At 41.6% G+C, this 14,041-nt stretch overlaps 1 protein-coding gene across 3 annotated transcripts in view; it reads left to right on the forward strand.

The window, feature by feature from the left end:
* Positions 1–14,041, forward strand: part of GATB (glutamyl-tRNA amidotransferase subunit B) — a 66,961-nt gene that overhangs the window by 31,096 nt on the left and 21,824 nt on the right. For all 3 annotated transcript variants that reach the window (XM_074993181.1, XM_074993179.1, XM_074993182.1), the window contains exons 6-9: positions 2,413–2,526; positions 3,221–3,305; positions 4,106–4,150; positions 5,404–5,593. In XM_074993181.1, the coding sequence (XP_074849282.1) occupies positions 2,413–2,526; positions 3,221–3,305; positions 4,106–4,150; positions 5,404–5,593 (434 nt within the window). The remainder of the gene's footprint in view (positions 1–2,412; positions 2,527–3,220; positions 3,306–4,105; positions 4,151–5,403; positions 5,594–14,041) is intronic.

A 14,041-nucleotide genomic window follows, 5' to 3' on the forward strand; every position in this document is an offset into this window, starting at 1 on the left:
TTCTTCAGTATTAGGCTCTTTGGGAAAGGTATCTTCATATGCAATTTTACTGAAGGATGTTGATTGTTATTCAGGCTTCTGGGCACTACTGTAGCATGAAGAAGAGCAATGTCCTGCTTTATCTTATTCCTTCTAGCTAGCTGCTTTTGCTGAGGCATCCTCCACTTCCACAGGATCCACTGATGCTTGTTTTACACCATAGTAACACCAGTGGATTTACACCAGAGAGGTGTCACTCCTTTGCACACCACCTGAATCAGCCCAAGCTATGTTACTGTGCTTCTTACACAGACTTTATAATATACAGTAACTTGCCGTCATCCTTCGGTACTGAATTTGTCCCTGAGACTTCCACTGGTATCACAGCACGGTATCCCAGACTGTGCTTAAATAAAGATCTGCCATTCTGGCAATATTTTTTTCCACAATATTATTAGATTTTAAACAAAATCCTTTTGTTCAGGTATGCGTAGTGAGGTGTTTTTGCTATGTTTTTTTCTTTCCAGTGTTTGTGTGTAGCTCAGGATTTACACTCTCACATTTCACATTCTTTCTGTTGGTGTGTGTGCTGGGAAGACAAATACTGAAATCCTCATCCATCACTTCAATTGCAACAATAAGCTTGAGAGCACGACTTCACTGCAAGGTGATCAAATAGGAGATGAAGCTGAGCAGGGAAGGAGACAGCCTTTGTAAAAACACACAGATCGCAGCTTTCACTTTTCCCCGTTAATCCTAATCTCTCCTAAATCAGCAAGAGAGTAGAGTCAAACCCAGATAGCAGCAAAGTGAAGATAGAAAAATACTGTGAGTCTGTGTTCTTTTCAGTGAAAGTGCTCTCTTCCCCTGACCTCAAGTATGATCCAGTGTGAAAAGTCACCTCTAAAATGAATATTGAGGTCCCTCCTATATCTTCTGCCTTCATTTGCCTCGTCAGCAAATCTCATAAACACAGCTTTTATAAAATGGCTAAGGTCCATTTTTTGCAAATTTACATCTGCTGTCCTGAATGGGCTCTAAGGTGTTACATATCTCTACAGATTTGACAGTGGGCTATCAGCATTGTTTTCACAACTGCTTTTCTGTAAATATCAAATATTTAATATGCATTTTATAGCATATTAGTTTTTAATTTAAATAAGGAGGAAGGCTAGAGAATGGATTTCCTCTGTACAATATTGCAAGCAGGCTGGTAACAGGACTTTGCTGGGCCTTGGGCAATGTGGCAGGGGTTGGCTCTGGGAGCCCCGGAAGCGGTGGGCCTCAGGTGGAAAAGAACTGCATCACATCTCCCACAACCAAAGCACCAGTGGTGATTTAAAGGGCCCAGGGCTCCGGACGCTGCTGCTGCTGCAGTAGTGGCTCAGAGTCTGGGGCCTCTTTAAGTCACTGAGCTCCAGGGCAACTGTCCTCTTTGCCCTCCACATCATCGGTCCTGATTGTAGGGCCTTATATATATATGGGCTTATATTGTGGGAGAGATGTGTGCCTGTGTTTTTTTCTTTTCTGCTTAATTTGACTATTTCAACAAATTCTCTGTTTAGAAGGATGTTTTGAAGGAACTTGGTAAAACAGAATTATCGTGAGATGGTCAAACGAGATCTCCTGGGATGTCTACTCTACTCCTTGCCTTCTGTAGCTGACAGTATGGCTGCATAAGTTTTCACTGCTTTTTTTTTTGTTTTTGTTTTGTTTTTTTGCTTTTTTGCACTGGTATTTACTGGCACCTCTGCAGCCCCAGCTGTGGGATTGGCTGGAGGGTGAGGTGAAAGGGAGCTGGCTGAGTACTAGCTCCTCTTTTTTACAGAAAATGTGCACTGTATGTTTTGCTTCCAATAGCAGGAAGGATTCAAGTTATTGTTTGTTGAGGAAGAAGATTGCAGTGCCTTGTGGGGAGGGAAAACAAGTTTTGACACTGCTCTTGGGCTTTAAATTCCCGAGGCTGCTTCAATAAATCTACCAGAAGTGCTTTTAAAATCTTGCACTCCATGGTAGAGCAGTGTACAGCCATCAAATGGTAATTTCAGGGAGTGGTTTCACATACTTTTGTCAGACTGGGGAAAATGAACTGGAATCTTGCAGCCTGCTTTTCCAAAAAATTGCTTATAGGTGATTCACCCTAGTTCTGTCCTTCCTTTACAGGACATAACCTTGCATGTGTGGGTGTTGATATTTTAAGGGGTGTGATTTAAGCACATGCTGTTACACTACACAGCTGTCTGTGAGAGGAATTTTATCATTCTATTCCAAGAGCTAGTATTCTAGTATTCTCAGAAAATTAAGTCATTGAAGATGGAGCTTTAAAATGGAACTGTAAACAGGAAGCTGTTATGAGGCAGCCAATCTCTTCCTGACCTCCGATCTTTTACAGAAGTCCATATAAACACCCTCTGTGTTAACTGCCTTTTATAGAGGGTCAACTGAGAGTGGATGCCAATGTATCTGTGCATCACCCGGGAGAAGCTTATGGGACAAGAACAGAAGTGAAGAATATCAATAGTGCACGATTTCTGGCAAGAGCAATAGGTAAATATTATTTGCAACTTTATTAAAATACTATAGATCCTCATGCTTGGTGACATAACCAAGTATCACAAAATGTAATAGGTTTTGGTGCAGCACGCCATCAGAATGTTGCCCACGTTGGCTGGGGGTATTCTTGTGAAAATGACCCTGTGTCTCAAAGGAGAGTAAAGTGGATGATTCAGTATTTAGCATGTCCTACTTTAATAGAAGCTAACAATACAGAATCTATATGTCCTTAGCTAAAATTGTTTGGTTTCCCAGGGCATGATGTGTCAGGTGAGTAAAGCACAGAGGACATGGTGCTGTGTTTTAGGTTTGGGCAGAAAAAGTGGAACAGCACATCTTCCAGACAGAAACACAGGGCGAATGGATGGAGAGCTTCACTCAGTCCCAGTATGATGGGAAATGTGTTTCTTTGGCTGTACAGTTTAGTTGAATTTTGGTGAGTGTGGAACTGCCTGTGGTGTATGTATGTATGTGGGGGGAACCTATCCTCACCACCATCACCACACAAACCAAATGAACACAAAATGGTGCCAGAGAAGAGTCAGTTTTGCAAATAATTCCATCTCTACTAAGTTGCTTTTTGTTTCAGAAAGATTGAAATAATCTTTCCAGTTATGTCTAGCATTGAAAAATACAGTAATGGGAGGTATAAAAGTGAGAGTAACTCAGCTGTTTTATTTTTTGTCAGATTATGAAATAAAGAGGCAAATCAAGGAACTAGAAAATGGAGGAACTATTGTGAATGAAACCAGAACCTTTGATTACAAACTTGGGTGAGTTCAAATTTTAGAGAGGAATTTGAAGTAGCAATTTTGGGGTTCTAATGCTTCCTAGTAAGAGTGTCTCTCCATTTCTGTTTGCTTCATTTACCATTCATGAGCATGGTCCCATCACAGCTATTAATTTTATTACGATAATGCCTAGAGCTTCAATTGATACTTTTTTGTTCTAGGCCTTGTTTCTTCTCTGAAGAGATTGCAGTTTAAATAGACAAGACAAGCTAAGGGTGGGAGGGGGAGCAGGCACAGAGAAGTGAAGTCACACAGCAGTATTGTCAGAGCTTTCCTGACTGCCAGGCCCAGCTTCTGTAGGGAAAACCTTTCCATCTCTCCCCAGGGATGAGTATTGCTAGTTTGCTGGCATGTAGCAAACTACTGAAATTAATTAGCAATTTCAGGATCCAGGTAAACCTATTTTAAGTCAGAGAAAACTTCCACTGGAATTCACTGGAACTCGTGAAGGGCTATAAGATTGGGTTATATATGTGCTTCCTGCTATGGTATCAGGTCCACCCGATGTATCTTCATTACTCTCCCCTTTTTGTGGTTTTGTGTTTAGTGCCATGTGGCACTAAGTTAAATGTTTGTACTATAGGGGAGGAAATTCTACATTGGGTCCTGGAGGGTGTCGAAGTAGATGCATGTTTTCCTTGAACAAGTTTAATGAAGCTTTCTTGATTCCCATGGTGTTGGAGTTATTTGCCACATAACTAGTTTTGCAAAGGTACCAGTATGGCTGGAGAAAGAGTAAACCCCATCATATTAAATATTTTACCTGTGTTGTCTTATTTTAGGTGCACCTTACCAATGAGAGATAAAGAAGGAAAACAGGATTACCGGTAATGACATTTTATTTTTGAAGTTAACTATTATTCAGGAGCTAATATCCCACTTTACCTCTTGAATACCCTCAACCTCTGACTTTGTTGTGGGAGTTGAGGACAAGGAATACCTCCCAAAATCAGGTCCTTTTTTCAGCAGTTCATATTTTGGGCTCCATTCTATCCTGCTGAAATCAGCAGAGACTTCAATATGTGTTTGAGCTGGACTGTGTATTTTAGGCATGCTTTTAACTCAGTGAAGTCACGTTTCGTTTCCTGAAGAATTTTTTCAGATTATGGGCCTCCACTTGAGGGCTCGTATACTATAATGGTTTATCTCTTCTCCCATGGAAGTCAGTGGATGTTCTGATATTGAATTCAGTGAGAAATCTGGGTTAGGCCAAGGGAGAACACTTTTAAAAGTTCTGCCCTAACTTTATAAGTTTAGGGATAAGTATTTGTGGAAATAACCGTTATGTGGACTGACTGTATTTTCAGATTTTGATAGCTAGTGTGCTTAGGTAGTTGGCCTTTGTTTCTGAGTGCATGGGTAACAGAGTTTTAAAACAAAAAAGTCTGTTTCTTGAAGTATTTCCCTACCCTGTCAGTGTCAGGCCAGATCCATATTTAACAGCTGTAAGAAAATATTCAGATAAATGTGAGTAGGAAGAAAGTCAAAGATATTTCAGCTAAAGACAGACAAGATCCTGAGATCCTTTGTTCTTTGATGTTGTCACTCAGTTTTATTTGTTGTGACATACTGCTAGCCATGGTAATCTTTGGTTTTAACAGTGTGTGGTTTCCTTAGGACTTCTCAGATTAATATGAGAGAGGTTGCAACCTACACAGAGAAGTCATGGCAGCTGGCTTTCAATACGCTTCTCTCCTTTCCAACCCGCACTGTCTTGTTGGTCAGCATCACAATTTATTCTCACCAACAAGAGTGATGGATTGCAGCCACACTTAAAATTTTGGGTGTCACATTTTTTAAATTACCTTTTTTTCTGTTGCTGGTTGTTTGGCAATGGTGGCAGAGAAGCAGAGAGAAAAGAGTGGTTGTGGAGAACAGGGATTGATTTTTCCCACCTATATATTTAACAATATTCTACTAAGTGGTGATGTTTCGGTAGCTTATTTAGTTAAATCCAGCAATACAATTTCTAGAGGTGCATTACCTTTTGCACGTAAATGTTACACAGCCTGTTGCTGAGGTGCTGGGAATTGTCTTGATTAAAAATAACCCCAAATACATCTCTCTCCATTCTCCCCAGGTTCATGCCAGAGCCAAACCTCCCTCCATTGATTCTGTATGATAATAAATCGTTACCTGCTAATGTGAACCATTCACAAGTGGTGAATATTGATTGGATTCGAGAGAGGCTTCCTGATCTCCCTAGTGTGAAAAGAGCGAAGCTTGTTGAACAATACGGGATTCTGCCCGAACACTGTTTGACCTTATTGGTAGGTCTGTTGATTGATTGCTGAAATAATAAACCAAGAAGCTTCAAAGTTTCTATGCTTAGAGAAAACACAAAATAAAATGTCATATTAACCAGCTGTCAGCTACCATAGGTTTTTAAATTTGGAAATGTGACTAACATCTTCTTCCTTAAGTTGTACCTCTGTGCCAAATCCTTCAAATGGGCTTGGAAATAACTTGTTATTATGAGAAGTGTTGTTTTTGTGAGAAGTGATTTTTGAACAAGTAGGGAGTTAACAAATAGCTAGTGAATTTCATCTGTCTAAAAGTGGACTCGTTAATGGTTCTGACTGCTACAAGCATTCAACTTGTCCATGAGTGCATGATCCTCATGGCAGGTATTGGTTTGCTTTTTTGGGTCTGGAATGGGGAATAAAAAATAGCCATTGTTTTCATAAAATATTTATAACATCTAACAAGGAGGTGAGTGGGTTGTGGATGCAAGTGAAGGGATTGTTTAAAATCTGGAAACTTGGGAATCCATCTGAAGGCCACCCTGTCTCTTGAAAAGACATTGCGTCATCCTTGTTCTTTTTAAATCCTTTTGGAATTGATCCAAAAGTAATGACTTTGTGTCCAGCATTTAAATCAAATTTTACAAAAATCTCTTCAGGTTAAAGTAAATGTCATAATTTTCTTCATTTTGGGGGCACACCTGTCATAAGTCACGTACAAGTCCTGTGGTTCTGAAGGTAGCAGTTGATTAATAAGGCTAAAAGTGCGTTGCAGCCAGGGTTTAATTCCACAGATATATAGTAACCTCACCTTAGAGGACATTGTCATTTAAGAAAACAAATATGTTTTGATCTAAGACCATAAATGGACCCTCCTCCTGTTCTCCTCAGTGTCCCTTTTTTATTCAGTCCTTTTCCCCTTTGCTACTTTTGTCTCAAGAGTTATGATGCAATAGTCTTCTCTGCACCTCTAGCCATAGGTAGCTGCTAGCCCTTTGTCTCTTTGCCTTGTCAACTCTCTATCTTCTGAATCTCACTTGAAAACATATTATTTTTCCTTGCTTTTGCCTCTTTTTTCTTTCCCTTTGCAAATTTTTCTTTATAACTGTTAATTCTGAAGGAGAGTTGCAGCTTGTGAGAAAGATGTACAACTACAGCTGCATTGCAAATTGTTCTCTTCAATAAATAAGAGAATAATAGATTCAATAAGTCTCGTGTATGTTCTGTCTCTTTCTCCTTTTAGTGCAGGTGAGGACAGGGGTGAGCAAACTTCCATCGGGCCCTACTTCTCATCCATGCAATTAGCAGGGCTCCCCCAAACCCGTCTCCTGTAATCCAAACCACTGGAAATTTCGGTTATGGTCATATGAAAAGAAACCCTTTTCGGCATGTGTAAGAAAATAAGTCTGTAGAATAGAAAAACTTTATTAATCAGTATATAAATGTGAATACGCATACATAAAACAATAACATATTTCTAAATTTTTAGTGAGATGGATAAGCCTGACAAAGCAGTCGATTGTGCTGAACCCCACCTTACAGAATTTCGCACTACCCTAAGGTGGCTCACCCTGGGGTTAGGACATCAGCTCAGCATTTTTATTCTCCATACAGATTCACTTGTTTGTCTCACTGGGGGCCCAGTTCACCTTAGTTCACCTGAAAATTATGTTTCCGTTGCTGTTTTTAAGCCTATCTCGGGTGCATTTCTGGGTATTTTAAAACTTAAGTATCTGAGGGTTTTTAAGACCTGATTGATATATCATGCAAGACTCTGAAATTCAAAACTTCTGTTTATGTAATCTGTATCTCTCTTTTCCATACAGTTTATACCTTCGTCTGCTCCTGTTGCACTTTTCCCACATGCTCCTTTGTCTCCTTAGAGCTGGTTGCTGTGGAAATTCTGTTGGTACAAATAGAGAAAGAAGAAAGTAGAAAATGAGATATGGGCAGAATTATTTTTCAATAGAGTGGTTTTCTTGTCTTTTTTGGTTTTCTAGAAGACATCAGCTGTTTTTAAACGCACCATTTCACATTGTGGGCCAAATATCTGCAAAGATTGTTTCCATGATACCTTGCAAAACATAGTAGTGTTTTAAAGCTAAACTGGTGAAAAAAAGCATTTGAAACCACACAGTCTATTGTGGACAGCTCAGGACTATTAAACAATCTGTTTAAATCATATGTAAATTTTTTTGTGGCATTTGGCTGACATTTTGCATGCCACATTTCATTCTGGTGAGCAAAGTGACAATGTATTGGTACACTGTGAGGGTGACCATCCTTCTTAGTAAGGACTGTCCCTTTTTTTAGTTCCCTGGACAGATTCCTGACTTTTTTTTTTTTAAACAAAAAAGTCTAATTGTCCCTTATGTTGCAAAGCAGGGTCCTGAATTTTAAAGAGACATCTCCTTAAGCATCAGGGGCTGTCCGTTTAAAGAGCCATCTGCAGAAGGTATGTAGGCTCTTTAGGCAGATTGTTTAAACATGCTGTTACAAGCAGCCCTGGGGAGGGGAAGTGGGGGTTGGAGGCAGGGCAGAGCCAGGCTGCCTGCACTCTGCTCACACTGCCTGAGAAAGGCAGAGGAGGCTGTGTCTCAGATAGTTTCCACCAACACACATACGGTGGGCAGGTAATAGGATTGGGATAGGGAGAGCAGGGCTCTATGGCAGGCAATAGGGGGCAGCCACTTGGAGGAAAGGGGGAAAGCTGTGGGGAGGTTGCACTTAGCTTGGTAGCCCACAGGCAGGGCAAACAGGCAAGTCTCTGGAATAGAGGGCAGCTGGGCTCAGGCCAGGGGTTAGATCATGGCCTTGGAGGAGTCCCATGAAAGATGGGGGACAGGGCTCAGGAGGGAGCAGAGGCAGAATGAAGGGGACAAGGAAGCTGAATCATGGAGGAGGGCTGTTAGGGCTGGATTAACTCTTCTGGAGCCCAGGGCTACTAGATTTTGTGGGCCCCCCTAGGGTCTGGGGTGAGCACAAAAACCCTGGGTTCAGAGTATGGAAGGGGAGGCTCCAGGCTGGGGCGTGCGATGGAGCGAGGGTGCTCCAGCTCAGAGTGCATGCTCTGAGGCAGAGCTGGGGATGAAGGGCTAGGGGTGCAGCAGGGGGGAACTCCAGGCTGGGGCTCCGAGGTTTGGAGTGTGGGAGGGGGTTCAGTGTGACCCACTGATTGATGGGAGCAAAGGGGTAATGCTCAGGACCCCAGGCAATTTAAAATGGCCTGGAAGCTTCAGACCATTTAAATTGCTAAGACAGGTGTGGCAGGTGTAACCTGCTCCCCCCCACCAAGCCCCCTCCCCCCACTCCATTCTTTTTTCTTGTGCCTTCCCTCAAAGACCAGAGCCACAGCCCCTGCCCTCTGAGAGGGGGTGGGAAAAAGGTGAGATGATGAGAGAAATGGTGGGGAGCGGGAGTAGGGGGGTTTGGCTGCTCCACTTTGCATAGGTGTTAATGGTTTAGAAAGGAAATAATTCTTTTTACAACATAATTCTTTAGGAGTTTTGTAGCTATCTAAACTGATCAATAATTTTTTTAAAACATGTCCTGTGTTACTTTGTTATCTGGTGCATGACAAATTAAAACTGGAAGAACTTTACTATAGATCTTGCTTGTTTTTTTCACTTTTCAATTAGAGTTGGATTTTCATAAATGATTTCTATCAAGTTTTACCATTTTTTTGGGGAGGGATGTTTGAACCATTAGGCTGCATCCCTTATCTTAATCTGGCCTTGCCCTAGGGAATAAGGGAGCTAGCTGAGGCAGGGGGGTCTCAGAGAGAGAGAGCCACGTTTGTCAGTATCTTCACAGAACTGAAAAGCAGTCCTGTAGTGCCTTGTAGATTATCAATATTATTTATTAGGTTATGAGCTATTGTGGGACAGACCCACTTCTTGGAATGGGTGACTAAACATCAGCAACTAGGGAACACACGGATGCCAAGTGGCCTGTACCCCTCTGGAGTGGCGAGGGGCTGTTGGGTTTAGTGGTTAGATGGGAGGTCAAATCACCGGGAGAGAGAAACCCATGATGGGGGATTTCCGTGGGAGATGACAGGAGTGAGCGTCAGGGCTGGGGGTGAGGATTTCCAAGTCTTTCAATGTTGTAACTTACAAGCCCCCATGAGAGGTACAAGATCTGAAAATCCTATTGCAGAGTGGGTTATTGGAAAGTAGGTCTGTTCTATACAGACTGGCGGCAGGTTGGAAGGTTTGGCAATGGCTTGGCATTGTGGGTATGACTATTAGAAGGTATGCTGTGCTGTATTGAATACACTGAGGTATTGAATAGTATCAGAGAGGCGGCCGTGTTAGTCTGTATCTTCAAAAACAACAAGTAGTCTTGTGGCACCTGATAGGTTAACAGCTATTTTGGAGCATAAGCTTTCGTGGGCAAAGACCCATGGGTCTGACGAAGCAGGTCTTTGCCCATGAAAACTTATGCTCCAAAATGTCTGTTAATCTGTAAGGTGCCACATGACTTTTTGCTGTTTTTGAGGTATTGAAAGGTATCAAATATGAAATAATACGTTGTTTCACTTTGAAAGCTAACGGTTTATTTGTTGTAAATCCCCAGAGTCCAGTGAAATTAAATGGGTGTGGGGGTGTGTAAACTGGCCTACTAGATTTCATTCTCTTTTTATACTGCTGCAAAAGTATCACATGGCTTACATTGTTCCAGAACCCAGCCCCAGGGCTCCTTCCCACTTCCAGCTTCCTGTCCTGACTCCTGCCCTCCTGCATGCATACCCAGCCCTGATGTCCCACAGCTTACTCACACACACCCCAGCCCTCCCCCACAGACCTTCTGAATCTCTCTCTCTCTGACGCTACCAGCCTACACTCTGAAGGATAGCAAGATTAGGACAAGGCAGGCACTTTTATGCAGAATTATCAACTCTATTGTACGTATATATCTTTAATTTTTACCTATTTTTGTTATTATAATGCAGTATGTCTTTTAAATGAGTGCTTGGTCAACTTAACTTTATTTTTAATGTTTGTACTGCATAGTTCTCATGGATTGTCATTGGACTCACTTAACTACAAGCAATTTAGCAGGTGTCCTGTATTTCACATGAGGAAATATGGTCATCCTACACTATGTACTGAAGCTGCTGAGTAACCCGCAATAACAAGCACAATGCTCTAATTCCGAAATTCGGTTTCCGATTCTGTTGTTGTTTAAGATGGGATAGTCAGCGTTCCCATAAATCCGTACATAGCAGCTTTTCAGTGTCGATTTTAAGATGGTAAACTGTTCCTAGGGACAAGTATCAGAGGGTTAGCTGTGTTAGCCTGTATCTGCACAAACAACAAGAAGTCTTGTGGCACCTTATAGACTAAGGCTATGGTTACACTAGCAAGTTTTGTCAACAAAACTGGTGGAACGTTCACGCAGAAAATGCATTTTGTCAACAGTTTGTTGACAAAAGTCAGCACCTTCGCTGGCAGCATTCTGCCTCTCAGGCTGTGTCTATGCTATAGAATTTTGTAGACAAAACTGAGGGTTTTGTAGAGAAAACTCGTGAAGCGTCTACACACAAAATGTGTTTTGTCGACAAAAAAGCTGCGTAGATTATCCAGGTGTCCTTTTGTTGACGGAACAGGTGAAAAGATTGATCTGCTTTTATGTGTAGACATGATCTGTTGACAGAAGCTTTGTGGGAACATCTCTTCTGACAGTAACTTCTGTAGACAGATGCTTCTAGTGTAGATGTAGCCCCAGCTATGAGGCTTAATGCTGCTGTCAGCAGATTCTGTCGACAAAAAATCTGTGTGGAGACTCTGGGTGGCTTTCTCTCAATAGAGGGGCAGCCTAACAGATTTATTGGAACAAAAGCTTTTGTGGGCAAAGACCCACTTCGTTAGATGCATCTCATTCTTCCTAGGGACTATATTGTTTTAATAAAGTATGGCATTTTTGGTGCTGAATGCTGCTGTCAGTCTGTGACCAGACAAGTCGCTGTGAGGTAGATAAAAATTCAAAATATCCAGTAAGTGGCAGCAAGGAAATGTTTGCTTTAAAAGTGTATGGCTGGGTCTACACTTGCCCCCAACTTCGAAGGGGGCATGTTAATCAGGGTGATGGGAGATTACTAATGAAGTGCTGCGGTGAGTACGCAGCACTTCATTAGGCTAATTCTCCCCAACGGCAACTTCAAAGTGCCGGCACTACTTCGAAGCACCTTTACTCCCCAAAATTTTGAGGAGCACAGGCACTTCGTACTGCCTGTGGCTACGTGCATGCCAGCACTTAGAAGTTTGAAGCTTCGAAGTGGCTGCAGGGGAGAATAAGCCTAATGAAGTGCGGTGAATACGCAGCACTTCATTAGTAATCTCCCGTCACCCTGATTAACATGCCCCCTTCAAAGTTGGGGGGAAGTGTAGATAAGCCCTATGTGTTTGTTTTGGGTGTCTTTTCTGCCAGCGTGTTCTATTATTCAAATTGCACCTTGGTTTTCAGCATTTCGTAGTAGTTGTATATGCTAGAATCATGTCAAATATTTAAGGTTATCTTGTATCTGGAATTTTTTAACTCAATATATGCTAATCTTTTTAAGCTCATAAAAATGCAGAAGTTCTTACTAAATGCAGTAAGAAAATTTGAAGTTGTGGTAAAATTAGCCGTCTTATATTGAACCGTGAGGGAGGGGAGTTAGGATTTTGGAGAAGATTGTTCTCAGAGTCTGTATGTAGGGTATCAGGGTTTCATAGCACGACTGTGTGGATGAGATGTCCCATAAGCTGACAAACTCTTCTCAAATACATATTCCCAATATGAGTCACAGGATGGTTTTGAGTGCATGAGTGAATTTGGCTCTAGGATGGTGGATCAGAATGCACAAGGGGCCAGAATTAATTTCCATCAGTAGAGTAGCAAGGACTGCTGTAAACCGAAGGCTCATCCAAGTCTTTTCTGTCACATAGCAAATTGAAACAGCAGCAAATATTCCGTTCATGTTACATTGATTCAAGCTTTAATTTGACTAAAGCACACGCTTTGTCTCACTCATCATAGCTGAGTTATTATTAAAGATTATAGTAGGCAGATTTTCAAAGAAAAGCAAAATGAAGAGGTTGCAAATATGTGCATTTCCATGTGCAAATCCAGTAAGTTTGCATCTGGCAACTTGATTGAATGTGTCGTGTGTAAGCATTTTTGTGGGAATATCTGCTCCACCCATTTTAAACATGCAGTTGTTAAGGCCCTCTATGGTATTTGCTGATAAGCATTGTGTGAGATCAGGCATATTGATAAGTCTTCAAATCACAAGGTACAAACATTCATAAACAGATGCCTGAGGTATATCTTTAACATTAAATGGCAAGAGTTTGTCACCATATAAGAAGGTTTGGAACAGAGCAGGACAAGAACCGCTTGACGTTCAAATTAAGAGAAGAAAGTGGGGATGGCTAGGCCACAGTCAGAAAACCATTATTCAGCATAGTCCATCAAGATCTTAAATGGAACCCACAAGGAAAACACAGAAGAGAAAGACTTGGAGAAGATCTACCGAGAATGAAGGACAACAGCTGGGATATTCCTGGTGTCAGTTAGAAGTTTTGTCCCGAGACAGAACGAAGTGGAGGAGACTTGTAGATGACCTATGCTCCACCTGGAGTACAAGGGCTTAAGTCAAGTCAATATTTGCCCCTTTTACCTGAGTAAAGTTTAAAGTTCGGTCTAGGTACCATGTCATTTTAGACTGTATTCCGAGTCTGTATTTGGAATAATGAGTCTCGGGGGAATTAAAAATATTAGTGTTTAACAAGTGTAGTACCCAGAGGCACTGAGACCTCATACTAGGGTGAGTGAAGTCTCTGCTCTACAGCCCTGGCTGAGAGCTAGCTGGCCTTTGTCTCATGTGGTAAAGCATAGGGCTTTAGCCCTGTGATTGCAGGTTCAATCCCTGGTGCAACCCAGGTCTGTCGATGTTACACAAGGACTTAATTTTACTTTTAATTAGTGTACAAAGTCTAGTAACAGAACTGAATTTGGGCTCTTCGCACTATAAATAAGAATGCCCATTACTCTCCATAGCCCTTTTGAGGTTTTTTGAGTTATATGCTATCACAGGCCTCCCTACCATTCTTTATGAAAATTGGCTAATGAATATGCATAAGTTATATGCTTTAGGCAAAACGCACCCTGTGATGTGTCATTTTTAAAGTTATAATTTGCTGAATGTGCACATTTGTGTGTGATGTTAGAAGTAAGAAGTATGGATCTGTTTGATTCTACGTCTGCAAATGAGAGCCAATAAAAATACTCCAAAGCAATAATATGGGCTGTTACCCTAATTGTAAGCCTGAGCTGGGAAGACTAAAGCTTCTGGCCCAGTATGACAGGGTGGTGGAGCACCCCAGAAAAGCAGATGCGTGAGCTCAGTGGCATGACTGGCACACGAGGTGACAATCCCAAGGGAGGGACTCCTGTGGTCAAGCCTGTCACACATGCTTCATTTATTTG

The sequence above is a fragment of the Carettochelys insculpta genome, chromosome 4 (genome assembly GCF_033958435.1).
Source record: "Carettochelys insculpta isolate YL-2023 chromosome 4, ASM3395843v1, whole genome shotgun sequence".
Taxonomy (NCBI): Eukaryota; Metazoa; Chordata; order Testudines; family Carettochelyidae; genus Carettochelys; species Carettochelys insculpta.